This window comes from Atractosteus spatula, chromosome 14 (assembly GCF_055471065.1).
Source record: "Atractosteus spatula isolate fAtrSpa1 chromosome 14, fAtrSpa1.hap1, whole genome shotgun sequence".
NCBI classification, from domain to species: Eukaryota; Metazoa; Chordata; class Actinopteri; order Semionotiformes; family Lepisosteidae; genus Atractosteus; species Atractosteus spatula.
The window spans coordinates 18205701-18232678 of NC_142719.1; the positions used below are offsets into that span (position 1 = coordinate 18205701).

Sequence of the window (26978 nt, forward strand, 5' to 3'; positions counted from 1 at the left end):
GTGACGTGCAGTGTCACAACAGATGTGTTTCAACATCTGGCCAGTGAAACGCTGCCTGCTCACTATCTATCCATGCATTTTGTGGTTAAAATACAAAGGCAGATCTGGATTTCTTTGCTTTTAATTGACCTTTGCTTCACTCTTTCACTGTACTTTACCACAGCAGAGTACGAAAATAGTCTGATCCGCCACAGCACACAGTATGCACAAAAAGTAGCATTGCAGTTTCCTTAGAAACATCTCGCGTATGAAAAATAAATAGGGTATTGTCGTAGTCTTGTGCAGTGTTGTGATGCACAGTGAAAGCTTGGTGGAACTATGGGGAAGCAAGGTAAATCAGTTGACACTTGTTGCCATGGTAAAAGCTCCTTGGAGACCGTACTTCACCACAGTTAGCTGTAGAGCACAGGCTCCTCCCTCACAAAGGTCCGCCCCCCATGATCCACTGACTAATAGGAAGAATGCCCAAGTGCCACTGTGCTGAAGGACCAAGCACCAGATGCAGATGTTAAAGATGTGGTACGCCAGATTATTAATAATGGGCTGACTGCAAATGAGTAGTGTCTTTCCATTGTTCCATTGATACCTTCACCACTATGACTGAGCAGATAAGACAGCTTGAGGAACTGAAACAGCAGTGTACATCCCAACACATCAATTAATCCGAGTATCGACAGCCGCTCCCTGGCTCGATTACAAAGCCAACCACAATAACAGCATTGTTAGCTGAATTTACAAGTACAAATACAGAGATACCGTAGCCTGTAGTTAAATTACAACTAGTAGAGTTATGTGAGGCGCTCAGTTAAATAAGTAATCCACACAATATACGGATGTACACAGGTGTATCTAGGATTAAAACAAACATGGGAAAATATGTATAGGAAAGAAAAGCCGAACTGAGCTACAGCTGATAACTTCCAAGTGCGAGAGGTATAATTACAGTGACTCAAGATGGGCCGAGGTTGAGTGGGAGCTCTGGTTGAGGAACACTGGCATTGTCTGGGCTTCGCAGTGTCTGCTCTGGGGGAGCAGGAGTGCGGGGTTCTCCTTCTTTGAGGGCCAACGGGGGCCGGGGGGGGCGGTTGCCCAACAAGACGCATGGCGTAGGGATAGGAAACGCTGGCTTGCACTGATGCTTGCAGAAGGACCGGCGAGGGCTCAGCCGCTGCAGGCGGGAGGGAACGCTTTCCACTGCGGGTCAGCGGGGCCGAGAGGCTTTGATCGGCGTCAGGCTGTTAATGACACGTGGGGACGGGCGACAAGTCCAGATGCTTCCGAACTGCTTGTGATACAGAACGCACTGGAGATGGCTCGCAATGTAAGCTTGTGTGCAGCAGCATTGCGGTACAGCTTGTCTGTGTACGGTGCTCTAGGAGTTCCAAGCAGTCACTGGGGATGTGGTGGGTGGGAAGGAACAACACACTTGCCGGGCAAAATATTAGAACCTCCCTCAAAACGGAACAACGTATGAGCTGTATGAGCGACGAAGCACAACTGGAACGGGATGGGGGTCATGCACAGCCCAGATTTCGGAATAACTGTGGCCCAATCCCATCCCATTCTTAAATTCTAGCAGGGCCTTCCTTGCCCGAGGCTGGGATGGGGGTAACAGCGTGTGGGACTGAGCTGTACAATCTTACTTTTTCACAGGCTTCCCCATAAGACAGAGATCTGAGGATTGGTCTTGCCAGGGAAGGTTATGGACACAAGCCTCGCGTTCCCCAGAGCCCAACATGCCTTGGTACTGGGAGATAATACTCATTTGGCTGGGCGCTTCCTAATATTGGTGTCAGTGCTGTCTCAGAGGCATTAGAAAGACACCATGAAGGTGAGCACCCAAGAAACCACACTGTCCCTCAGTCCGGAAGACGTGTGGGCCAGAGTCTCAGTCAAAATGGTCTGAAAATGGAAATAACTAAGTTAAGCAAGACCCAAGAGTGCCATACTTTGATGGTGCAAACCCAAATCATGGACACCTCTAAGTTTCGACATGATGCGCTTTGATTTTCATTCCAAGTGCAGTATTTTAGACTTCAGGGACCACTTGTCGGCTTGCCCATTGGCAGTGTCTCTGAAGGTAAACCTGCAACATGCCTTCAGCAAGGTGTCAGCATTTACAAAGTGTGCAGGAATGGTGTCTAAATTGGAAAACGTATGACAGATCAGTCTCTCTAGTTGCTCCTTAGAAACGACCGATAGACAGATGTGATGGCAAAGCTCGATGGACAGCCCCGATGGGCCAGGCCAGAAGACCTGGGAAGCCCCTCTCTCTGGGGATAGAGGAAGAAAGGCGCACTCCCCAGGATGAAATCCGGCATCAGATTCCAAGCAGAAATTTCTCATCAGAGTGAGCTGGAATGGAGTGAGCGATTACATTCTGTTCCCTGATTTGCAGGATCAGCTGAAGGACAGGCAATTGGGATGGTCACGTCAAGTTTCAAGAGCTTTCAGTGTGAATCCTAGAGGACTGATACTACTGAAGAGACAGGGGAAGAGGAGGCATGAATAATTGAGCAGGAATCTGCAGGCTGCGAAAAAGTCAGTCGTTGAAGAGCAGTGGGCACTAAGCTGCCAGTAGTGAGCAGGCTTAGACTTTCCCCTGGCTTTGTGAAACAGCACTGACTGTGGTACTGGACTTCATTGCCTCTGGACCGTCCTGAAAATGGTTTGTGTTTAGCATCTGGGGGAAGTGTTTTGCAGAAAGGAGAAAACCTAGGTTTGTAATCCAGAGCAGGGAGTGTGTGACAGTCTTTGCAGGGTGACCCCAGTCGTTTTAGTTTGTCATCACTCTTTATGTCAAGGAGAACAAGCCATCCTGGGCTCAGTTCGGGTCATCCTGGGTCAAAAAAGCAAGGTTGACGTGACTTCTGGGATGAAAGATGGGAAGTAGCCACACTCAGTGAGTCTTGGTCAGGAGGCAGGAACAAGTCTTGATGTTGCATCCCAGCAGGATTTTAGACCTTGGCAGTTGCAGGAGGGTGCGATTTTTAGACTGGGATGTGTCGGAAGAGGAGGAACTTTCACTGACAGAGCGTCAAGTGTTCAGTGACGTTGAGTCTGCGTTTTTTTAAAAGACTTGCACACAAAGAGCCACAGCGGGCTCAGAACTACAGCTGTCAAAGCCTGCAGGTGCCACATGAGCCTCGACTGGAGACCCAGCATTCAGAGTGCTTGACAGTGAGATTAAACAAATTGTTTTTGCATCACAGTTACCACACTGGACAGGTGAACTGGGTGCTTGGTTGGGGACACACGGCGAGTCTTTGTTGTTTCAGGTGCACAGCAGCCCCTTGAAGCTAATGGTTAGGCTGTGGTCTGTGTTTGCAGGACAGGGGCTCACCTTCAAGGGCAGGGGTGCAGGGGCACTGCAGGGCGTGGTCTAGACCTGCGTGGAGTAGGACCGGTACAGGGGCGGGCGGCCAGAGGGGTGGGCGGCGCAGCGGGGAAGGGTCGGGTGGTCTAGACTTCGCTGGAAATGGAGCGTGATGGGATGAGGACATCGGGCGTGGCGGGGAACAGGTATGGCTGATGGTCATGTGATCTCTGAGAATGGAGCTCGCTGAGTCTACAAGGAGAGAGACAAACAGAGAGAGAGGAGGGAGCAACGTTAATGATGCTTCTTGATTCTAACACAAAATGCACTCTAATCTCCAAAGCCCCACCACATCAGCACAAGCAGCAAGACACAGAGATGAGATCACGCTGAGCAGACAGAAGCACAGCAGTAGCTGCTAGCTGGGCCTTGTGCATCATGCAGAGCTGGGTACTTATTACTGGGTACAGACTCAGGGACAGACTTTATTACAAGGCAACAGAAGTGCTGTGAGAAGAGGGGACAATTATCCTTCAGTTTCTGGGCACTCGTTTTAATATTGGGCACTATGAGCACTCCAGCCTACAGCATCCTTGACAACCAGACGATGCGATTTTCAAGGAAGGCTGAGAGCTATCCTGCAGCCTTTACAGATGCAAGAATCCCATTTCTTCTTTTATGTGCCAATGATAAGGACTAATCCAATCCCTGCTCAGTCCCAGGAACTTTTTCTGCACTCAAATGCATAAAACAAAACAATGGAATCCTGAATCAACACCCCCAGGTAAGATAATGGGGTTTCAAGGACAGAGAGCTCAGAAACACCGCATTAACACATACTGTACATGGGCTTGCTTGTCTATATAGTCTATGACAGTCTATGGACACAGATATTGTACAGAGAAAGATCACGTTAAGCCTGAAACAAAGGACCCCGGCTACACCAGCAGTAACACTCAAACATTTATTTCTCCAAACACACATTAGTGCCCTCCAGCTTTCAACAGGGCTAAATGGATAAATGATGGAGCTCTTTGTTCTAACATTCATGTTGGACCATGCAAGTCCGAATATTAAAAACAAACATTTTGGAATTCTAGTTATGTTCTAATTTATGCCCAGCAAGTTAGGGATTTCAACCAGGATCTCCACTCGATGTACCACTTGATCTCTGTGCCAGTCAATTGGGACAGTCGGGACCTGTGAGAGCACATCTGTGCCACGCCTGTCTCGTGAGAGCCATTTGTCATTTGGCAATGCTGTGAGGACAGAAGAGCTAGCGCTGACTGGACAAGTGCAGTGTTACTTGCTGACATCAGCATTGGTGACACCCTGGCTGACTCAAGAGAATCCTAGTGAGATCTGGCTAATAACACAGCCGAGGCTCTCAAACCAGATGGATCTGCACATTGAATGAGCTAGCTGAGCCCTCTGACAACTTGACCCGAGTGCCTGATTGAATGATCTGCGGCACCTCATTCGGTAACCTGTAAAGACGTTAGCTCAAAGTACAAGCTGTCTGGCCCATGGGTTGCTGTTTCAAGACTTGCTCATGTCATTCACCAGCTGTGACTGGGAATTCCCAGGAGGCAGTGCAAGACTGGCCAAGCACTGCCAGGTTATGGCAGACCAAGGACCTCAGCTGCTGTGCACTGTGGCCTGTGAGACACACTGGATATCTGCAGGCTTGCGCTGAGGCACGCGAGAGACATGTTGCAGTATGTCAAGATGAAGAGGGACTCTGACAGGAGGGTGGCAGAGGAGCACATCTCCTTGTCCTCACTTTCTCTGTTTGGGTACAGAGATAGGCTGCCAGAAAGCCAGGTGGCAAAATAATGGGGATTCCAAATTCCAAATTCGGCAGGGATACTACTTAAACAAATGGCCATTATGTATTTTTATTAAAATAAGTAACGAGCTGATCATCTTAGGGAACAGCGGGCTAACCAGAATCCCAGCCTGGTTGCGTCAGGTTAGCCCTGCTCTTGTGCGTCTGGGGCTTGTGCTGCTCGGGGTCAGTGGGGTCGAGAATCAGGTAGCAGGAGGAGGTGAGGGTTGGCTGAGAAGACAGCAGGCGTGCTGGGGGGGTGTGGGGGTTTCCGGGGAGGGGGGGACAGTAGGGAGGGGTTGGTAATTGTGGAGATCCCTGCCTCACTCCCCCCCAGCCCCTTACCTGAGGGCCACTTAACTTTTCGAGTGGACTCTCCACGCAGGGCAGCGACATCATGGGCATGCCAACCACAGGCTCCTGGCGCGGCGGGCGGGGCGGCGGCATGCCCGGCCGGGTCTGCTGGAAGTTGTTGATCACACATGTCACCTGACCCCCCAGGGAGGCAAGAGGAAGGAGGTTAATCCAGTCAATTGATCAACTGCAGTGCCACTTATCCGTCTTAACAGGCGATCACGAACAAGCACAACAAAGCCACAGCCCCCTGAATCACAGCAGATAGCCCGATCTCATTCACACTCAATCTCCTGTTTATTTATATATTTCAAGGCAACAGCTTTAGATAAAAAGCATCGCACATTCTTCTGAATAACTAAAATTCACCAGGGCCATTTTTTAAATTTGAAATCAGTGATAATATTTTATTCTCCACTCGATTTAGCATTGCCACGTTAAGACTCAGCGTTTGCTTAACGAGTCCTGCGCTTATTCGAGGAGGGCAGAGATGGGCACGTGCCTGTGGGAGCCCAGTGTACTGGGAGGGCGCTGTGTAACTATCTTCAACCTGGCCGGGCGGAGCTCTGAGTGGGGTGCACCAGTTCCATGTGACTAATGGCGTGACACAGGCCCAGACCAGCTACGTTGGACCACATGGCTCAACCTGTTTGAGCAAGCTCTGTGACTGCCTGAGCCACTCAAGAGCCTATTAACTCTGGCGACCTTGCAGTGTCTCAGCATTCACCCCAGTTTTTCAAGATTTTCACTGTGCACTTCTTTTGAATTGCCACAGTATCCTGCACTGTGATTTACCTTGATTTCTTTAGAGTTTACTACACTTCCAGCCGCTTTTACCTTGGTATATACCAGGCTAAAGGTTTCTTATGGTGACTTCACTGACACATCCTCACGCACGCACTTTCCCACCCCGTGATCAGAGTGACTGTAAAAAGCCAGAAGCACCTAGCCCTTGCAAGAAGCACTCTGCCAGAGTGTGAAGAATGAGGGAAATGTTTCCTGGGGTTGGGAAGAGCTTGTCAGAATTACAGCCGGGAAAGGATCTGAAGTGAAGTAACAATGAGCAGTCTTTGGAAGTGGGTTTGCTGCACTGACTGGAAGAAGCGATTAGGTCTTTAAAAACTAATTCTAAGAGGAGGGATGATCACCCACTTCCCACCCATATTCTATCCCCCACCACCACCCCAGGCCTACCAAGAACGCTGCGATGGCTCCCCCGGTAAGATACCCAGCCAGGACGTCCGACCAGTGGTTGCGGTACTCAGCCACCCGCACCACACCCACCAGCACGGCCAGGGACAGCAGGGTCAGGCACACCGTGGGCTTCGCCAGCCGGGTGCCCTTGGCTGTGAACACCAGTGTCACGTACATCTGGAACGGCAGGAGAGACAGATCAGGAAGCTTTCCCTGGTGTGCCCGGGGGGCTATAGCAGGCACTCCGGTCAGCTGGTGTGGTTGTGGGGCATCCGTGTACATAAATCTGTAGTCCCTCTCGTATGCAGGAAGTAGTGACAGCTTCTGCAGTGTCTATTTAATGGTTTTTATTCTTCCTACCCAGGTTTGGTCCTCAGCTTTTGTTGTTCCACTTCCCTGTTCAGATCTTTAAATATATTGTTAAAAGACTGGCCGATCCTGTTTGGCCCAAGGCCCTACAGTATGACAACAGTCTGTAAGAACAGACTTGAGCAGACTTTTAAAGTAGCCTTTGTGGGGTCTCACCTGAGACTGTACCATTCTACCTCCCTGGGCGTAGATGCTCTCCGTTCTCTTTTATAGCGAGAGAAATTAGCTCACTACAGGTGCCGCTGATCTCACTAACTGCTGCGGAAACTGAGAGTTTTCTTTGTTTCTGGAGGGTTTACATGCTGTATGAGCTGATCTCCGCGCTGCAGGTTCATCTGCTGCATCACAGGGATCCCCCTTTGCAAGACAAAAGAAAGGCTGCAGGAGTCCCGTTGGCCTGACTTTCTTGTTTGGTAGCTAATTGACTACTGATCCGAGGCTGTAGCCCAGCTGTTTCTTAAAGAATGCCAGGGAATCAGATTCAACAACATGGCCAGACAGCTTGTATCCCACAACCCTCAGTGTTGTCAGGATAAAATGTTCTTTCCATGGACTCAGTACTGAGATAGCACTAAGCAGATTTATCACAAGAGCACATGGCAGAGACATAAAGCAATTCAAAATCATATTTGTACACATTGAACAGACAGTATCTTCGCTATATTCACTTCACTATATCTCTTAAACAAATCTAAATGGAGAAGAGACAAGACATTTTCCTTGTGAATTGTATTTTTGGGGTAGTAGATCTTGAAGTCTGCTCAATTGAGAGATAAATTCCAGTATGCAGAGTACATTTCATTATAGAAAAAAAGAATAGATTTGTGGTACAGCCTACTGGTGTAAAGACACCTTTTAAATGCAGATCACTGGGTCCATCTAGTTCTTAAGTAGACAATTTCGACAGGAAGAAATCAATTTTGAAAGGTCTTAAAAGCACATGAAATATGTGGATGTCTCTCCAAACACGAAGCTCTTCAAGCTTGACTATCCACTGTTTATACACCCAAATTTAATCTTTAAATGAGCCATTTTAAAATTAGTGTCCCTTGCAGACTTGGTTCTTTCATTCCATGCATCACAGATGCTTTATGTCAGAAATATCTTCAAAAAGCCCTGAAAAAAGCAGTCAGTCATATTAACAGGATCTGATTCTGGATTCCCAAGCACTTTCAGTTCTGCTCAAAATGGACCAACTCAATTTTGCCACAAACCCTTACCTCACCTCTCAGGCAGGCTGTAAGAGCCAAATAAATACAAAATAACCAACACCACCAACATCAACAGAGTAGCTGTGTGGTCAATTGCTTTGCACTGCTGACTACAGGAAAACCAGATCACATACAGTGATTAAAAGCTAATTACAAGCCAATTACAAGGAAGAAAATATGAGAAGCAGTACAGCAGGCTGGCAGAGCAGAGGGGAGGCACTGTGGCTAAGGATCTGTACGTGTGGCTGGAAGGTTGCCGGTTCAAATCCCGTGGCCAGCAGAGGAATCCTACTCCATTGGGCCCCTGAGCAAGGCCCTTAACCCCAACTGCTCCAGGGGTGCTGTACAAATAGCTGACTCTGCGCTTTAACCCCAAGCTTCTCTCCCTGTCTGTGTGTCTCATGGAGAGCAAGTTGGGGTATGCGAAAAGACAAATTCCTAATGCAAGAAATTGTATATGGCCAATAAAGTGATCTGATCTTATCTCTTATCAGTGCAAGCGGGACAGACACCTACCACAGTGTAGACAGCCGAGTACACGCTCAGGGCAGCGTCCTTGGAGGGGAAGGATTTTCGGGCGGAGGCGATGACGAGGGGGTTGCCAGTGCACGCCCGCCGCTCGGTGATGTACTGCAGGGCGGACTGGCACCCCAGGGCCGTGTAGTTGGGGCGGCAGGCAGACAGGAAGTGGGGCGTCTGGTTGCCCGTGACCACCTGCCCGGCGTTGGCAAAAATGGTAGTCGTGAAGAGGCCGAAAGAGTAAACCCCTGCCAGAAAAGAGAGGAGGGAGGAGGAAGGAAGAGTCGCGGAGAGGTTAGGATACATGATTTGGGTTGAACCCCATCAGGAAAGATCACGTAAACCCGCGCGGTATATTTGCTGTTTCTCCACTTGTACCGCTTGCCTTGCCTGCCCTCGTCTCCCTGAATGACCTCTGCTTTATCACTGTTTCACTGAACTTGACTGCAATTGACCTCTTATCACAGCGTACCGCAGTACACATTGAGAAAAATCATCCCAGCAGCTGTCAGGCAGCTGAATCCAGACTGGCATGAGAAGAAATCAAGGCCCTTAGTGCAAGGGACAAGAGGGAGGAGAGAATACAACCCCGTGTAGCACCAGGCTCTGACGCCCACTGGAGGAAGGGCGAACCTGGAAACACACACTGTGCATTCATCTGGGGGCAAATAACAGGTGGATGAGAAGAAAACACCTTTAAAAGAGTCAACAAAACCAAACCAAACTTCACAGCATTCTGCTTTCTCATCAGAGCTGCCGTCCAAGTCAGTTCCTTCTGTTTTCTAGAAGCAGATCCTACGAGAAAGGGCAGGCTTTGCGCTGCACATGTGCTATTTATGTGACAAATGTCCTGACACTTCGGTTCTCTGTGTTCTGGGAGCGCTGACACAGAAACCTTCCCCAGCCTCGCTCCACTTGCTGACGCACAGAAGCAGAGTGAGAGAAGTTCTCAGTACATGTCAGGCCGCATTATGATCAGTGGCTGCTAATCTGCAAGGAAGGGGCGTTTTTCTTTTTTCCGTTTCTTAAAGATGCCCTGAGATCAGTTGTCCCCACTGGAGCAGTGTGGCCAGATTCCTTCCTTCGATTCCCATTTCCCCTCCTGGAATGACCTTTAACCTTTTAACCTTTACCCTCGCAGGTTTAAAGTCCCTCAAGTTTCCTCCAATCCCAAACCAATTTACAACCCCCGCCCCCCCAAAAAACAACAACCTGACAGCACTGTAGCGCTCCAGTTCCAGGGTTCAAGATCTCAGCCGTTAATTAACACCAGACAGATCCTGATTCAGAAAGACTCTATTTTCTTGGCATTGGGATTTCATCCCAGGGGTTCCGATATGCACGCACAAAGAACCGAGTGTTCTGGAAAGCTGTCGTCATTTCCCACTTTTGAGCCAATGTTACAGTGCTCCCCCCTAACATCTTCTGTGTGTGTGTGGCGAAACCTCTCCCTGCCAGTCTGCGTTAGGTGAGGGCTGAGGTGGCTCTCCAGGATGAGGTCAACCTTGTGGTCAGTCCTCATGCACTGCCTTTGGGCGATGCACCAGAGTGCTCAGCGGCAGGAGAATTCACAGGCACATTTTTTTGTTCAGACTCTTCCTATGGGTAACCAAGGACCTAAGCTAAAAGTGGCAGATTTTTCATATCAGAACATAAGAACGGTTTCAAGAATACCAAGAGGAGCTCAATCGACACATCTGGCCCATTTGGTTAACTGATCAGAGGATAGAGGATCTCATCCAGCTGTTTCTTGAAGGAAGCCACAGTACAGGCATCAGCTGCGTGGCTAGGTACTGTACATCCCTTGTGTCGTCAAAGATGAACTTTTCTTTCATCGAAATGAGCACTTGGATAGCAGAGTCATCACATGTAGAAATGGAAAAGTCATGCAGTGATTCAACATTCTTCAGACAGGATTCATTTTGTTTTACACAATGGGCAAATAAAGTAAAGACGTAAAGAAGAGCCCCCTGTTCTCAGTCACTGCCCAGAAGAACTGGAACAGGACGCTCTTCCTGGAGGAACTGGACTTCCCCGTTGCCTTTAGTATTAAACACTGATGTTTTTTCAAGAAGCAAAGGTAACATCTGCTCTATGCAATGCCCTCAAACTCAAGAAATGCTGAAGGGGAAAAATGATTTCACTTTTCCAGGCAGGCTGTCACAGGATTGGAGACTATATGTGAGCAGTACGGGAAACCGTCAGGCTCCCGGCAAGCTGATGGCCTGCTCTTGCGCCCTGGCTGTGAGAAAACTGTCCAGCGTACCAAGAAAGCGCACAATTCTGCGCAGAAGGGGGTTGAAGTAGCAGCAGTCTCCCGTCACAATGGTCTTCTCTCGAGCACTCTCCGACTTCATGAAGAACAAAGACAGCTCTCCTGCCAAAATCTGAAAGAAAAGAATGCACAGGCATGAGACTCACTCCTGGAGAGTTCGCCCAGTCATTACCCTGTGGAGCCTGGATCACAAGGACGTCAGCCAAAACCATCCTCGCAGGTTAACTGGCTTATGAGCTGCCTGTGGTGGGGGGTCTGGGTCTCTTAAAGACCTGGGAGAAGTGGTAAATTAAGCTACAGTATTTAAGGTTTAACATAACATCACGTTATTAGCCCTATACAATTTCTTGCATTAGGAATTATCTTTTCGCATACCCCAACTTGCTCTCCATGAGACACACAGACAGGGAGAGAAGCTTGGGGTCAGAGCGCAGGGTCAGCCATTGTACAGTGCCCCTGGAGCAATTAGGGTTAAGGGCCTTGCTCAGGGGCCCAATGGAGTAGGATTCCTCTGCCCCTGCAGGATTTGAACTGGCAACCTTCCAGCCACAGGCACAGGTCCTTAGCCACAGCGCCACCGCTCCGCCCTTAACTGGATCAGTTTATCCCTTTTCCATGCTGCAGATAATTTGAAGAGAAAAAACCAGCTGGATGGCAGTGCCCAAGGAGCAGAGCTGGCAACCCCAGCTCTAGTGCTCAGCCGAATTATTTTATTTGGATTCCTGGACCCCGGCCATACTGGCACTCTGAACACTCCTGAGGTGTTGGCCAAAACACTGAAGTGTAACATCATCTCCAGGTGAAGTGAAAAAAAATCTATTTTGCGCTTTGTGATTATTATTCAGATGCAATACTGACCGACCCAAAAAAACGTTAAATGCCCCTGGGATGCAGTGAGAGGTGGCGCTGAGAGAAAAGCAATTATTCATGAGAAAAAACCCTCGATAATGAATCACACTTGGCCTGACTGAGTAATTAGCACTCAGAGGGAAAGGAGCAGTCTGGAGAGGCTCTGCGTGGAGTTAGCCACTCCTCTGGGCTCATTAAGAGGCTTGCAATTACAGCCAGGAAGACACGGGTTTCAGGCTGAGAAAGGAGAGACCAAGAGAATTTCTATTAGAAAAAGGTGTGCTATGTCCAAAGATATGTTTTCCTTTCTTAAAATATCTAGAAAGATACGATTCCACCTTTTATAAAAGAAAACCTTGATGTAGCTCCCGAGAGTGACGATGTGATTGAGAAAAGTACGTTGCAGGTACATATGGAGGAGTACTCCCAAGAGCAGCAGGATAGTGGCTCTCAGGGGCCAGAGCAGCCCTGCTATAGCCTTTGACACAGTATTTGTCAAGACCTCCCACTGGTCTGTCAGAACAGGCTAAATAAAAGGATCTGTCCTTAATTAAAATGGGTACATGTGCAAAAACAAAGGAAAATGAGCTATTCTCCACTCTACCTCTGCTGTAAATATGTGTATGCATCATGTTGGCACCTATATACAGTCATACTTCACATGGTCTTTCTCCGGCGAAGTCTGCGTGCCTGTGTGTAAACATTCGGAGAGCAGCTTGGATGACCGCAACCATCTACAGCAGGAGAAAGGGAATGAAGTGCAATACGTGTTCATGAAATATACATTCAGAGTTTGCAGGCCTTAATGGAAGTGCAGTTGAGCAACAGAACACGACTGCTTTTAAGAGCCCTAAATGCGTTTTAAGAGCACCTAAAGGCTTCCACAGCAGCTGGAGATGCACAATGGCGTGGAAGACCGTTAGTAATAAAATGCAAAGATTAGAGAATCCAGGGCAGCTGTTTAAAAGCTAAACACTAAAGGCTGTAAACACAGGCACTGCAGCATTAACAGAATGACATCAGTACAGAAAAAACAGCTTTTATGTGACTGATAAGATGTCCATGCCATTAAAAAAACTCTATACAGCAGTGGTTCCGAGTGCTTTCTTTTGATATACCGCAATCGTGCTGAGTATCTAGGACTCTTGGTTTTGTATATCTGAAAAATCATGTCAATATTTTCTCTTGGGGTTATTAATAATCCTCCTGCTCCTGTCTTTCAGCCGTCCCCTGACACAAAGCTTTAATGGAACAAGTAATAGGTTTATTCCATGCTGAAAAAAAGAAGAAAGAAAACACAACGTTTCGGCCGTGGAGCCTTCTTCAGGTGTGAGGGCGCCCTGGCTCACACCTGAAGAAGGCTCCATGGCGGAAACGTGTTCTCTTTCTTCTTTTTTTCAGCATGGAATAAACCTGTGACTTGTACCTTTGCAGCCTACGCATGCTGACGCAGCTCCCCACCTGAACTACAAAGCTTTAATGCTTTGGACAAATGTAAAGATATCAAGCCAGGTGTGCTTGCCAGAGCAACATGGTAAGAATGGGAACACAAGGTATGTAAAAACAATAAGACAGAATGGAAAGGAGGGTTAACAGATACTGTAATTCACAGCTGGTTGTAAGCTATTGATCCGTCTCACTTCAAGCAGATCCACTCTCCTGCTTCCCAGGACGAGCGCACAGCGGTAGCAATCAAAACAGAAACAACCGGCTCCGTCCTGGAAGCCAGCACACGCCGAGTGTCACCCACCACTTCCGAAAGCAAATCCATGCGGGAAAAGGCACTCCCGAATCCCGAGAAGAAGAACAACAGCAAAAATCCATGATCCACCCATTGTACCCAAACACAGCAGACAATACGTGGTCACATTTCAACACAGGTCTCCCATCTTATCCCTGGGTGCAGCACTGAGGAAAGAGGGAACCCAGGAACACGCACTGGATAAAGGCAGACTTCCTAATAAGTGACTTGAACTCTTTAGAAAAGTTCAGATTCATCCTAAAAGGTGCCTTTGAGAGCATTAGGTTTAAAAGAGGAGCTCAGTATATACTCCTAAGCCATTAAATTACACTATAAACTGTGACTGTACCTGTTTTTGTTTTTGTTTGTGTTTTTGTACTTGTTTTTTTGTTTTGTTTCTTTCTCTTTTTTTTTCCTTAGTTTCATTTTTCATTTCTTTTTCTTATGTTCATTGTTATTCTCTTCGAAAGTGTAAAAAATAATGTCTCTGCTGTGACTACTCTGTAATAATCTGTATCGGAGCCATCACCACAGCTAGCAGCTGTGTGCTAGGAAGCAATTCAGTGAACCCTTCCCCCCAAATCAGGGATTGGAATAAGAGCTATTCCATTGATTTCCAAGTGCTAAGTAAAGTGTTGCACGCTTAACGTATTTTGAGACATCTGCATTGAGAAGCATGAGCACATTGAGGGCATATGCTAAAAACATTCTTTATCTGCCTTGTTGGTATAATGTGTAATTAAACCCGCAGCTTGGAAAACCTGAAATGGATTTAACTGTTGCAGTGCATTCCCATCCTAATCCTCTCGCCTGAATCCAGGTTTTGATTTTTGGTTGGATTTGTTGGTGTTTTTTTTTTCAACCCATTCCAGAACACCTTTTTTTTTAATAACGTGGCTCCCAAAGATCTGGAGAACCTACTCATGTCTTTGAGTCACTGTTCACACGTCTGCTCTGCGGAGAGTGGAAGTTAGGATAGGCATATAAGGATCCAAAGAGTGGTGTCAGAGCTTTTTATACACATTTTTTTCGAAATACGCATTGAATATTTCTGGCTATAAGGCAAACTTTTCTAGAGCCACTTTTAAGTCGAAACATAAGACTCTCCTTCTAATAGAGCTTCTCCCAATATTCGGTGTTTTACTCACTGCCTTGTATTTGCTACTAACCAGCAAATTCTTCAAAACCAATTTTTTCTGCACTTTCAGCGATGAAAAATAAGAACCGCTGCAGACTTGATGCTGGAAGTGACTTGTGCTGTGCTAGTGAGAATTTCAAAACTTGTAGAAATCAAGCAGCGTCAGAGCTTACACTGATAATGTTTGAGGTAAACTCTTCAATAAAAATAAACTTCAAATGTGAATGTGAATCATACTACCTTCAATCTCATAAAAGTATTAGCCCATATACTGGGCAGAGGGGGGGGGGGAGCTGTGGTTTTGTTTAAAATGAAAGGGTTGCATTGTGTTTCAAAAGTTGAGAGCCACTGGCTTAAAGCACATTAAACTTACCACCAGTGTTCCACCTTTTTATGAAGAAGATCCTGCCAGAACCAAAACAGCAAAGTTAGTTAAGCTAAAGAACTCCACCTCTTTCCAAGTCCCACATTAACCCCGATAAATGATGCATTCAGGTTTGCCTGAATAATTAATGGCAATGTTCATTCAATAAAAAAATGTTCTGATGATGACATTTTCTTTTTAACCGCACAAAGAAAAAAATGCCATAATGAATAATTTTAGCTGTGTGGCAGAAGCTGAAGAGACAGACTTGTCAGAAAACACAATGAAGCTGAAATATTTGCTTGGATTAGGCTGTGCATAGTCTTTGAGTTATCTGTATGTCTCAGAACAAGTGTTGTTCCTGTCACAGGCTCTTATTCCAATCAGTGCTGGATTTCCCACTGTTCCTACAGTGCCTAGGACCTAGGAAATTTTAGGGCCTACGAAGGAGGGAAACACTAGTGACTAATGAAAAGCAAGCTGAAACAACATGCTTGCCATCAACTCTAGGTGCTCCAAATCAAGAATCACACGCTATCTAGCGGCTGTTCTAGAAACTAGAAGTATAGAAGTGATGGTCTCTTGACTCGCTCCATCAATCACGCGGTTTAGTATTAGAATAGTTTAAAGTGCATCATATCAATCGACGTGATTCAACTGGCGTTTACCCCTCTTTTTGCACATTTTGGAGTGAAAGTGCCCAGGGCCTACGAGCACCAAAATCCAGCCCTGATTCCAATGTCCGGAAAAATGTCTGTACATCTTGCTAAAGACGTTTGGATGCATCTTTCTATCATGGTTTTTATCTGTGCTTTATCATACTCTTTTATTATGCTGTAATTGACAGTGTGGTTTGGTAATCTATCAGTTCATTTAAAATCACAAATTACCTGCCTCATCCAGACAGCTTTGAAGGTCATGGGAGTGAGACAGCATCCCTCCCTGCAGACAATCTTTGAAAAATCCATAATCAAACAGGCAAGAAAATTTATATCAGATCCTTCCTACATCCTCAATTCTGAATATCGACTGTTTTAGGGTTCCCAAATGTAAGTCAAACAGATACAAACATTCCTTTGCTCCACTATCCATGAAAGCTGTCACCACAAATGTCAAGGATAAGCACAGTTTTGACTCTTACAACCCACTTGAGTGCAATATGTTTTGCGATGTGTTATAAATGTTATGTGTTGTTATGTGTTATATATGTGCAATAGAGTGATGTGCAATGTTTTTCTTTTCTTCTTTTTTGGGGTTTGCATTCTATTTAAATCTACAGGAGTGCTGTGTGTCTATAAAAAATGTCCCTCAATGGGCAATAAAAATCTTTTCTTATCTAACACCACACAAGGATATAAAAGGGGTTGGTGCAGTAAATGTTCAGACTGTGCAGCACCACACTTGTGCATCTCTAGATGATGTCATGGCTGCGCTACTTTGATCATACCAAACCAGAAAATAAGGCAAAGCAGACAAAACCCGGTATTTCCAAGGAAACTGCCGGAACAGCAGTGTCGGAGCTGAAGGCCGGACTGAGGGGGTTGCAGGTGGCCTGTGTGGAGCTGTATTTAGAGTGAGTGGGTTGTCTCAGTCCCCCCGGACCTTAAAAACAGGCCTGTTCTTCTGCAGCTCAGGACTGCTGGGCCTGTTCCCACAGACCGTTAACAGCCACGTGGGTGTGAGATCTGCTTCCTGTAAACCACACAGCTTGCCAGGCGTTGCTAGAGGTGCAGGGATCCCAGGTAGGGACTGGGAGAGGAAAGGCAGGAAGTGGGCTCTTTGTGGCTCCTGAGCGCCTCATTCAGCAGAGATACTGTCTGTGAGGAGGAGTCCACGTTGAAGCATGTGGTCCTGATGTTGCCGGTTCGAGCCCGGGTCTCGCCACTAGCCACCTGTTAGCCCAGGGGTTTTCTCAGCTGTCTGGGTAGAGGTGACCACTGGTTCCTCCCCAGCTCCTGCAGGCTTGCAGTGACGTAAGTGAGGACGTGAAGAAATCCTCTCACACCTCCTGGTCTCAGTCCCCTGACTCATGTTTCACTCTCAGTAATGTCTGAGGACCTCAAGTACCCAAATCCAGTTGCTTCTTAGTCTTCCTTGCTCAAGCCAAGAATTTTTCAATCCTTTTATCAGGGCAGTGTAGAATGTTCCTCGAAGTCTCAAAATGTACCTCGTTGTTGTTTTGTTCAACCGATCTTTTTTTGATTATAACATGGCTGCCAAAGCCTCGCTAGGTTTATCTGAAGAACATATTCATGTCTTTGAGTCACTATTCCCACGTCTGCTCTGCAGAGAGTGGAAGTTGGACCTCCCAGCATGCTGAGGAACTCCTTACCTCTACTTACTAAGCCTTTCACAGCCCATTCACATTTTTCACTCACAGCTCTTTCTCCCAGGCTGTTTCTTCTGCTCTTCCTGAGAGCTTGTTTTGCTGTATTGCCGTCTGTTGTGTCTGGATGCAAACAAGACACAAGCACGGCGCAGTCGATGATTACTGTAAGGGGCTGCGCACAGTTGTGGAGTGAACAATGATGAACCCATGATGTTCAGAAGTAGCCATTTTTCCACTGTCATTCCATTAAAATAAGGTATAAGAAAAAACTGGCAGCTGTTTCTTCAGGTGTTGCCACGATGGAGGACGCGAATGTTGAACTGAGCTGGAAAAATCAGGAGCTTGGATTAAAACCGCACGTGTGTTCAGAAACGAGCTGTGGTCACTCAGCTCTTGTGGTGCGCAAGGGATTGATTTGTCCGCAGAGAGAATTGTCTGAGGACCGTGGACGTGTTCCAGCTGAACGGTGTACCCTGGGCGAGGGCTATGCTTGAGGAAATCAAAAGCATTCACGCGAAGGATGCTGTGGAATAAAGATATTTCTTGTGAAGAAGATGTCTACAAGAGGAGTCTGAAAGTTGCCTTGAAAGGAATGTCACTTTCTGTGGTTGCCTTGGAGATGGTGAGCTCCAAGTTTCCTGCCTCTTCTCTAAAGAAGCCCAGGAGTACAGAAATGTGCAGAACTCCTATTGCTGTGTCATTCCTTCCCATGTCAGGTTTTTAACAAGATAACATATGTTATTTAATGCAAATATACCCCCTGGTTCTGGAAAACTAAAGCCTGCAACTTTCCTGAGAGGGGATGCGCACAGACAGATGATATACATTTCAAAATATCAACTATACTGCTCTCCTGTTTCACTACTGCTATAAAATGGGAAACCATCTCGGTCTTCTTCCTGTGCTCAATGAATTTGTGCTTGGAGTCACTCAGGGTTTCAGTTATTGTAATCCACCAAACAAAACATTGCATACAATTTTCCCCCTATGTTTTGTTGTCCAACAATGTGGTTGTGACACCACATGGTATCTATTACACTTCAATTAACATAGAATGAAAAGGGAGCAAGTCAATTCTGATGTTTTGTACCACATTTTGGCTCCCTGTACTGCATCTCAATGCTATTCACCAGAATATACCATCTGTCTCTCGCTAAGAGAAAGTAAAACCTAGGGGATTGAACACTAACAAATATGAAGCCTTTAGAAAATTAATTTACTCTCAACATTTATGTTGATAATAAAAAAATAACTTTGATTCAGATATAGTGTGATGAGACCCATGTTTGCAAAAGCAAATATACACATTTTCTCCCTAGAGGTATTGTGGCTTACGAGACAGAGCAATTCATTAAAAAAATAAATCATGCTATAAAAAGACTGCTGAGAATTCTAGTTGAACAGCATTAAAAATCAAGTCAAGTTCCAGGGGTGCTGGCAGACAGCACCGTCTCAATTTGTGTGTCATGCTAAGAGAAGTAGGAATTAAATCATTATCATACTGTACATCTGGCGCTGAACGACGGAGAGATCGGACAGATCAGACCGCTCTCAGGGACTGATATGTACTGAGCCGGGCTGCTGTCTGCGCCCTGAGACTGACAGGCCGAGAGCTGTTCAGCCCTCAGGGTAAAAAGGGAAGGGGTTGAAGCCAAGCACCGATTTAGCCTCTTAAAGAATAAAAAGAGGCAAAGTTTTGTTTTTTTTCCTGAACAGGATGAGAGCACCACGATGGTGATGGCCGTGGTAATGAATATTTACGGTTTTGCTGTGCTGAAAAACGGGAATCACCTCACTGGGTGGCAAATCATTTGGAAACAGGAGTAAATCCCTGCATATAAACAACAAGCGGAGTGCTGTCTTCAGCAACACGTCGAGCCTCAGAGAGAGAGACTAGGTGGGGATACTAGAAGCAGTACCCATGCAAATGAGCCCTGAGTCCGACACACTTATAGTCTTTGCCACTCTTATTCCTCCCCCCTCCTTTATAGGTCCAAATTCTAGGAATCATGCCCCCCCCATATGATGCAGGTGTGTCCTGTTCCCCCGCCCCAATTTGACAGCCCCCCTGGAGAAATCACTGGCCTCTCTTCAACCCCCTCTGCCTTTTTCCCTGTCTGCACCTTGGGCAGCTCTCCAGCTCTCCAGTCCAGACAGAAACTGGGTTAGCATCTTTCTCTACTGTGCGCTACCAAAGCCTGTTTCATGCTCTTCTCCTCACATACTGTATATATAGAATAGCACCCAAATCTTATGATCCCCTTTCGTCTCGCTCCTGCTGGATGAAAACCAGGTACAAACCGCTTAAGTTTCTTTCTCGGCATTTATAACATATACATAGAATATTGGAATCTGATCCTTCTAGGCATATTTTAGACAGATCCTTTATGAGTGACCTACACAGAGTGCCAAATTGAAGCAAAATGTGCAGAAAATACATCTTGTCTTCTGCGAGATCCTGAGACCCAAAGAGAAAGACACAGGAGCAGAGAGATAGAGCTTTGCTGTTCCATGAGTAAGACGCACAGCTTTCTTCCCTACTGCTGCATGTACAGTGCTTTCAGCATCTACTGCTGCTCAAAGTATTCTGCATTAGAAGACCGGAGCTCAGGGATCAGTTCACTGTTAAGTTCAATGACCCTGACCCTAATCACATCTTGATTTAGCAAGCAGTGACACTTGTACTTAGAGTACTAGTAGCTAATATATTCCAAAATGTTGCAATTTCAAAGAATTTTCCAAAGTGTTTTGTAGAACAAAACCATTTATTGCCCAAATGTTATTGCAGGGATGCTACTTAAAACTGGCTGTAAAAATACCCAGACGTACCACCTATTATATCACTACAGTGATCACATTTTTAGCACAATCCCAAGCACAAAATGGATCAGGACCACACACACCTTCAGCTGCAACCTTCAGTATTATGGAACACATAATATGTATTATTTAATTACATAGAGACTGTGGAATCTACAGCAGCTGGGTGATCAGGGCTGTCAGCACTCGTGCAGATCAGAGTCCTCTCTGGACATGTTTATTAATTTCCTGAATCTTGTTTACACTGTCCAGATATCATTTTAGCAATAAAACAAATCAAGCATTTTAGCACGTATGGATTTACACCAGCACTAGGAGCCGGATATGTCTGCTTCCTTATTTTGTGTAAACAGATGGGATTCAAACAAACATATCTAAGATCACTTTATTGGGCATATACAATTTCTTGTACTAGGAATTTGTCGTATAACATGCACTGTTCCCAATGTACAGTACATGAATACTGTGTTGAATTAGGACAAGACCTCACAGGTCAGGCCCTTGAAGACAAAACCCACTGGACGGTTCTTCAAACCATCAACAGCAAAGGACACCAGGAAGACAGGAAGAAGATTATACTAACTCAGTGTAGTACCCATGTTAGTGTCTGTCACTGTATTAATGTGTCTGCATCACCATTTGTACAAGAAATAGACAATTAGCACCTCATTTAATTATATCAAATCATATGCTCAGGTGTCTGAATGATCATGTCACGATCGCTACCTCTCCTCTCCTCGTTCTGCCTCATTCCCCACACCTGTTCCTTATTCCAGCCCCTCTTCAGTTCCCCCTTAAAAGCCAGATGCAGACGATATTGGGGCTCTACATTGACCCCCGGTTCATGTGAGCCCGGGTCTTGATGTGTCTGGCTCCGTTATGTTTTTAACCTTCTGTTCCGTTTCCCCCCTGCCGGTCCCGACCCGGTTCCCATTTTTAATCTCCTGGATGGATCGCCTGGTCATGGACATATGCTTGTTTTTTGGATTCCCCGTTTGGATTTCTTCCTGGATTGCTTGCCCCGGACTCACTCCCCCTGGACACCTGCGCACCAAGGACACGCCCCCTGTCTCCATTCCCGTCTGCTGCATGACTTTTCCCCCAGTGTTTCCTCACTACTCCGGATTGTGTCGTCTGCACAGGGCCCGGAAAGAACTGTTCGTGACAGATCAAATGGCTGTTTGATTGTGTGTTTTGAATTCCCCCTTCCTCTGTTGCTCTGCAGTGGACTAGCGGCCCAGTCAGGGTGAGTGTTTGCTCTCAGACCCTGTGCTTCATGGACATGGACTTTGGGCTGCTAGAAACGTCCCTGACACAAAGAGCCTTCAGAAAGAAGCTGACTTCCCTGGGATGTTTTAAAACTGACCCCGCTGCTGCGACGGCGTGTTCTCGTGAAATGAATAACTGGATTCTTTAACGTGCCATTAGGAGACGGGCATGCTGTGTTTCAGGCAGGAACCCGAAGGGCAGTACTGTTAGGGAAGAAGAGACATTTTTTATTTGTGGGTGGGCAAAATGTTATTTTACATTTTTGGATTTTGTTTTGGAAAAACAAGGAAATAAATGAAACCAATGTCAGAAACGCGTCTCTCTCTCAACCACAGTGTAAAACTATATCGCTCTCATTTCTACCTCATGGCTTCTGCAACACAAATCCCCTTCATTTCTCTTTAAAGGGGAAACATGTTCCTATTGATAGGCAGCGCATCTTTTTGCGACAGCTGGCATGGCAATAACACTAAAACTAGAACTTCAGCCAGCTTAAAATCCCAGAAGTCTTTTGAAGTCAGGAACATTATTTTTGTTTTCCACACCTACAGTATGTGCTCACCAGCTTGGTTGGCTTCTCCATACTGTATCTCTGAAACTGCTCCATAAAACTTTCTTACAGCCCTCTGCAAAGCGAGGAACCTGCCACACCCCACACCCCTTCTTTCCTGCTTAAACGTCCGCAGTCTTGCTGAAATACAGTTCAAACAGACTACAGGGAGAGAAGAACTGGGTCTCCAAGCTGTGTCTGTACAGATATAAGGGAGACTGGGGTCCTTTAAAAAGGGCTCATTTTTGTAGTTTCCATTAATATACCTCCACCCCAACAGGGACTCCAGCTGCAAAATATGTTTTAACACCTTTTTTTTTTTTACTCCTCACGTTAATTACTGAAGCATTGTGACGTCCCAATTTTCACATCCTGCTTGACACTTTTCATTTCAATTCAACCCGCGAAGCAACGGGAGGGAATAACATTCCCGGAAGCACGCGGAGGAGGGAGAAAGAGAAACGGGGCAGGACTCATCTCTCCGTGTCAACAAAGGTGACATCAACACCCGACGCCAGTGTGGTGCACAGAACCAGCCAGGGAAACTGGATGAGCAAACACCCCAAATACAGACACCTCCCGCTATTTATACCAGGTGTTATAAATTAACATGAGCGCAGTGGATTTCAGGATGAACACAGTAGAGCAGGATGAAGGTAAGATGGCAATGATCTTGATCATCTTACAGTTTGATCTAAGCAAGGCTGGGCCTGGTCACTACTGAGATGAGAGTCCTCTAAGGAAATCCAGTTTGCTTCTGCAAATGGGGTCATTAGACCAGTAGGTGGTGCTCTACCTTTTGTACCTGCATTTGTCAGCAAAGGCCCCCTGTCATCCTTGGGATGTTAAAACGAGGTTACTTGGTGCCCTGAGTGGGTTTGTACAACCCGGCCTCCCTAAATTCCTCCCATAATACAACTAGTGAAGCAGTTTCTGCCTTCGCCACCTGATCTGCTGTGCAGTGGGCCTGCTGCAGCTCACCCGGCTGCACTTCAGTGGTGGACGACTGAAGTCCCCCTCTGTCTGAAAGGTGCTATATACTGTAAATGCAGATCTTACAACAGGGTAAAAATATGGTTAATCACAGTAAGAAATATGGGAGACCAAGGCAAAGAGTAGCGAATGCATTACTCTGGCATCTTTGGAGTGAAAAAATACCATTGCCACCAACTGCGATAACAAAAGATGCTGTCATATTGTCTGCTTTACCCCCCTGTGCACAATGTTTCACTGGTGTGCAGGGACTGCTCAGTTATTGCAGCTTACATATGCAAGACTACTATTCATCGACTTCAGCTCAGCTTTTCACACTATCATTCCAGAGAAACTAGTCAAGAAACTCAGTGCACTGGGTCTCAACACCACCCTCTGCAACTGGATTCGGGACTTTCTGACAGGCAGACCTCAGGCTGTCAGGCTTGGAAACCACACCTCCGGCACACTAACTCTGAACACTGGGGTCCCCCAGGGGTGTGTGCTTAGTCCATTACTCTACTCCCTCTACAACCACGACTGTAAGGCCAAACACAACACCAACTCCATCATCAAGTTTGCCAATGACACCACAGTTGTAGGTCTGATCACAGACAATGATGAGAGGGCCTACTGGGAGGAGGTCAATCTCCTTACAACGTGGTGTGAAGACAACAACCTCACCCTCAACGTCAGCAAAACCAAGGAGCTGATCGTTGATTTCAGGAAACTGCAAAACGGACATACCCCTATCCACATCAACGGGACTGAAGTGGAAAGGGTCAGTAACTTCAAAGTCCATATCACCGAGGACCTCACATGGTCTCTCAACGCCACCTGTCTGATCAAGAAAGCGCAACAGCGCCTGTACTTCCTAAGACGGTTGAAGAAGGCTAAGATATGTCCCCAGATCCTCACTAACTTTTACAGATGCACTACAGAAAGCACACTGACAGGTTGCATCACAGTGTGGTATGGCAACTGCAGTATTGCTGACCGCAAAGCCCTACAGCGGGTGGTGAAAACTGCCCAGTCCATCACTGGGGTTGCCCTCCCATCTATACAGGACATTTATGACAGACGGTGCTTGAGGAAAGCTCTAAGCATCATCAAAGACCCCACACATCCCAGCTACAGACTGTATGACCCTCTACCATCTGGAAAACGGTACCGGAGCATTCGGGCCCGGACTACCAGACTCAGAGACAGTTTTTACCCCTGCGCTATCAAACTATTAAACTCCCAGCCTCTCTCACCTATGATCTGAACCTCACAGTGCCTTCTTTCTTACCAAAAACTCAAACACACATTGAAATCTACCTCTACCTTACATGTCAAAAAGCTCACTCCCCATAATTTTCTATCCGTTTATTTCATTCTGTTGATGCATGTTTTTGCACATCTGATGTTGTTTTGCACATTACCTGTTACCTTATGTTGTTTTGCACATTGCCTGTTGTTGTTTTTGCACACTGCCTGTTGTCTCTGTCTTTCTTTTATTATACAATTGTACAATTATACAATTGTATTGTTGTTTTTCTGTACTACTTATCACACTATCTGAGAGTCTGAGAGCTAGCTAAATAGCATTTCGTTATACCATATACCTGTATGTGAGTATAATGACAATAAACTTAAACTTGAACTTGAACTTTTCCATCTGCACAAAGGCCTCTTTTCCAGGATTATCCCATCTAGACCAGCACCCCCACCTAGAAACCCACACTGCCGGGGGGGGGACGGGGTGGGGGGCCCTGCACAAGTCCGAGCGGCTGTGCGCCGAGTCCCGCCACACGGACGTGTCCGTCGGGAACACCTGCTCTTCCTTTGAGAATTCCATTTGGATGGACATTGATATTCCACTAGAATCTCCATTTGCTTCCATCTGGACGTGTAATGAATCTCTGTGCTCCGTGGCGAAGCTGAGCATGCAGAGCTCCATTTACCACGGATTCATACTCAAGAATCCAGAGCCACCAGCAGCATCGGCACAACAGAGGACAAAAAAATAAAAACGTCAAAATGCATGTCTCTTCCTGTTCTGTGAGAGCGAGGAACCCAGGGCCTTAGGAGGTAAGAGTCTTGAGCGCTAACCCCGACTGACAGGTTCTGCTTCCTTTCCAGTTCCTCTCCTGTCTTGCCCCCTGTTCAAGCCTGCAGCAGACTGGAAAGGTAGGATGTGAAACTTGGCAGTGCATGCCAGTTCCACGAGTGCCCGGGCAACGATCAGATGTCTTATTAACAAGGTGTTTCAAACCTGCAGGTCAGAAGAGCCAAGTCTGCTGGCCCACAATGCACCTGAAACTTCCCTAAGGTTCCCTGAGCAGAGTAGTTTGTCCTCTACGGTTCTTTCACTTTCTTGAAAAACATTCAAGACCAGACGACTGCCCAACATAATTTTTACCCCAGAAATCAATGCGTCCAAACATCTGGTGATAAAACAGCATGGAGAAAGCAATATGGGTCTTTTTTGCAAAAACAGGTTTGTGTTTGAACAAGCTCAATTCCAAACTTGCTTTGACAGAATCCCAGGGCCTGCAGTGTGCCTTGCCGAGAGAACAGCACACAAACGATTCCACTTCATTGCGAGGCAGGATCTCAAAGAGTCTCGCCCATTACCCAGTCTTCAGAGTTCAGCACAGCTGCCTTGGGGTTGAAGTGCAGCAGTCGTCCTTCTGTTCAGGTTCAGAGCCTGATTAATTCAAAATGAGCAGTTACACACAGTCGAATCATCCAGGTCACGTGCCCTGTGGTAAAAAATCCGTTTTCATGAGCATCTGCATCTGCTCTTTGCCACATCCGCTTTACCTGGTAATGCTGTGTTTGAGTCTGCTCCTATTTGTGCTCAGTGCTGTGTTGCCTATGTATTACCTCTGAGTGAAGGCTGTTTTCAACATTGCTGGGCTGTCTACAATCTAGCAAGCCTTCCATCAGGAAAGGATTAACATTTTAATCCTTAAAACAGAGGGTAGCCCAGTATTTTTTGTGAAATTCTGTTGCGCCTCTAACAAATATGTAAAAACCTAATGGATTTGCACTGTTAATAGCCAGCGACTTACTGAGGACATTCCTGAGAAACAATTTTAGTGCAGAACAATGCATGTGATGTTTACATTTCAGGGAAATGACTAAAAAAACACTGATGCACATAATCTCCTGCACCAAAGCCTTAATCACAAAAGCTGCTGCCTATCTCCTGGAGTTCATTAACATTTACTGGTAATTACAATTGTTTAAAACCAGAGAGTAAACAGAAAGGACTGGAATCTCTTTAGGTGTTTCCAGCTCTAGGACTGTGGAGGTATACTAGGCAGTGTGGCAAGAGGTAGTTACAATACTACAAAAGTGAGTGCAGGAGAAACAATTGAGTGACCAGCGATAAACTCATAATTAGAATGGCTCAATTGTTCTTTATAATGAGAACTCTTATTGTATTTCTGCATGACATCAGAATAGTAGGTTTCTGTCAGGGAACTGTGCCTCCTGCTGTCACTTTTCGAGTAATTAACTGTGCCCGACAGAAGCTCCCCACACTCTGATAGACCATCATCGACCTGCTGCAAGATGCAACGGGCACACTGCTGAAAAGTAATTAACTTGCTTTCAGTCCTATACAGAAATGACCATAGAAGACTTCCTGCAGGACTGGGAAACACAGGGGTCCCAGATCCACGCCGGCACCAATAGGACAGAAACTGAAACGGCTTGTGTGCTCACTACGCCCAGCTGACATTTTACTGGCTAGGGCTATTATTACAAAGCTAAAGAGCTTTAAAGCTTTATTTTTCAGTCACGTCACACTCCGTTTTTCATGGATTCGTGGGTTCCTTTCTTTTCCTTGCTTTCCTTCTGTGTAGATGGCAACCGGTGCCCAGGGGCT

General features: G+C 46.2%; 1 protein-coding gene across 2 annotated transcripts in view; it reads right to left on the reverse strand.

The window, feature by feature from the left end:
- Nucleotides 1-3416: 3416 nt before the first annotated feature.
- Nucleotides 3417-26978, reverse strand: part of plppr2a (phospholipid phosphatase related 2a) — a 50002-nt gene continuing 26440 nt past the window's right edge. Inside the window, exons 4-8 of one of the 2 annotated variants that reach the window (XM_088932490.1) lie at nucleotides 11058-11178; nucleotides 8789-9039; nucleotides 6693-6869; nucleotides 5506-5633; nucleotides 3417-3568 (exon numbers count right to left, since the gene is read on the reverse strand). In XM_088932490.1, coding sequence (XP_088788616.1) covers nucleotides 3463-3568; nucleotides 5506-5633; nucleotides 6693-6869; nucleotides 8789-9039; nucleotides 11058-11178 — 783 coding nt within the window. In that variant the 3' untranslated portion in view covers nucleotides 3417-3462. Of the gene's footprint in view, nucleotides 3569-5489; nucleotides 5634-6692; nucleotides 6870-8788; nucleotides 9040-11057; nucleotides 11179-26978 lie in introns of both variants that reach the window. The other variant, XM_088932491.1, reaches the window with a different exon arrangement.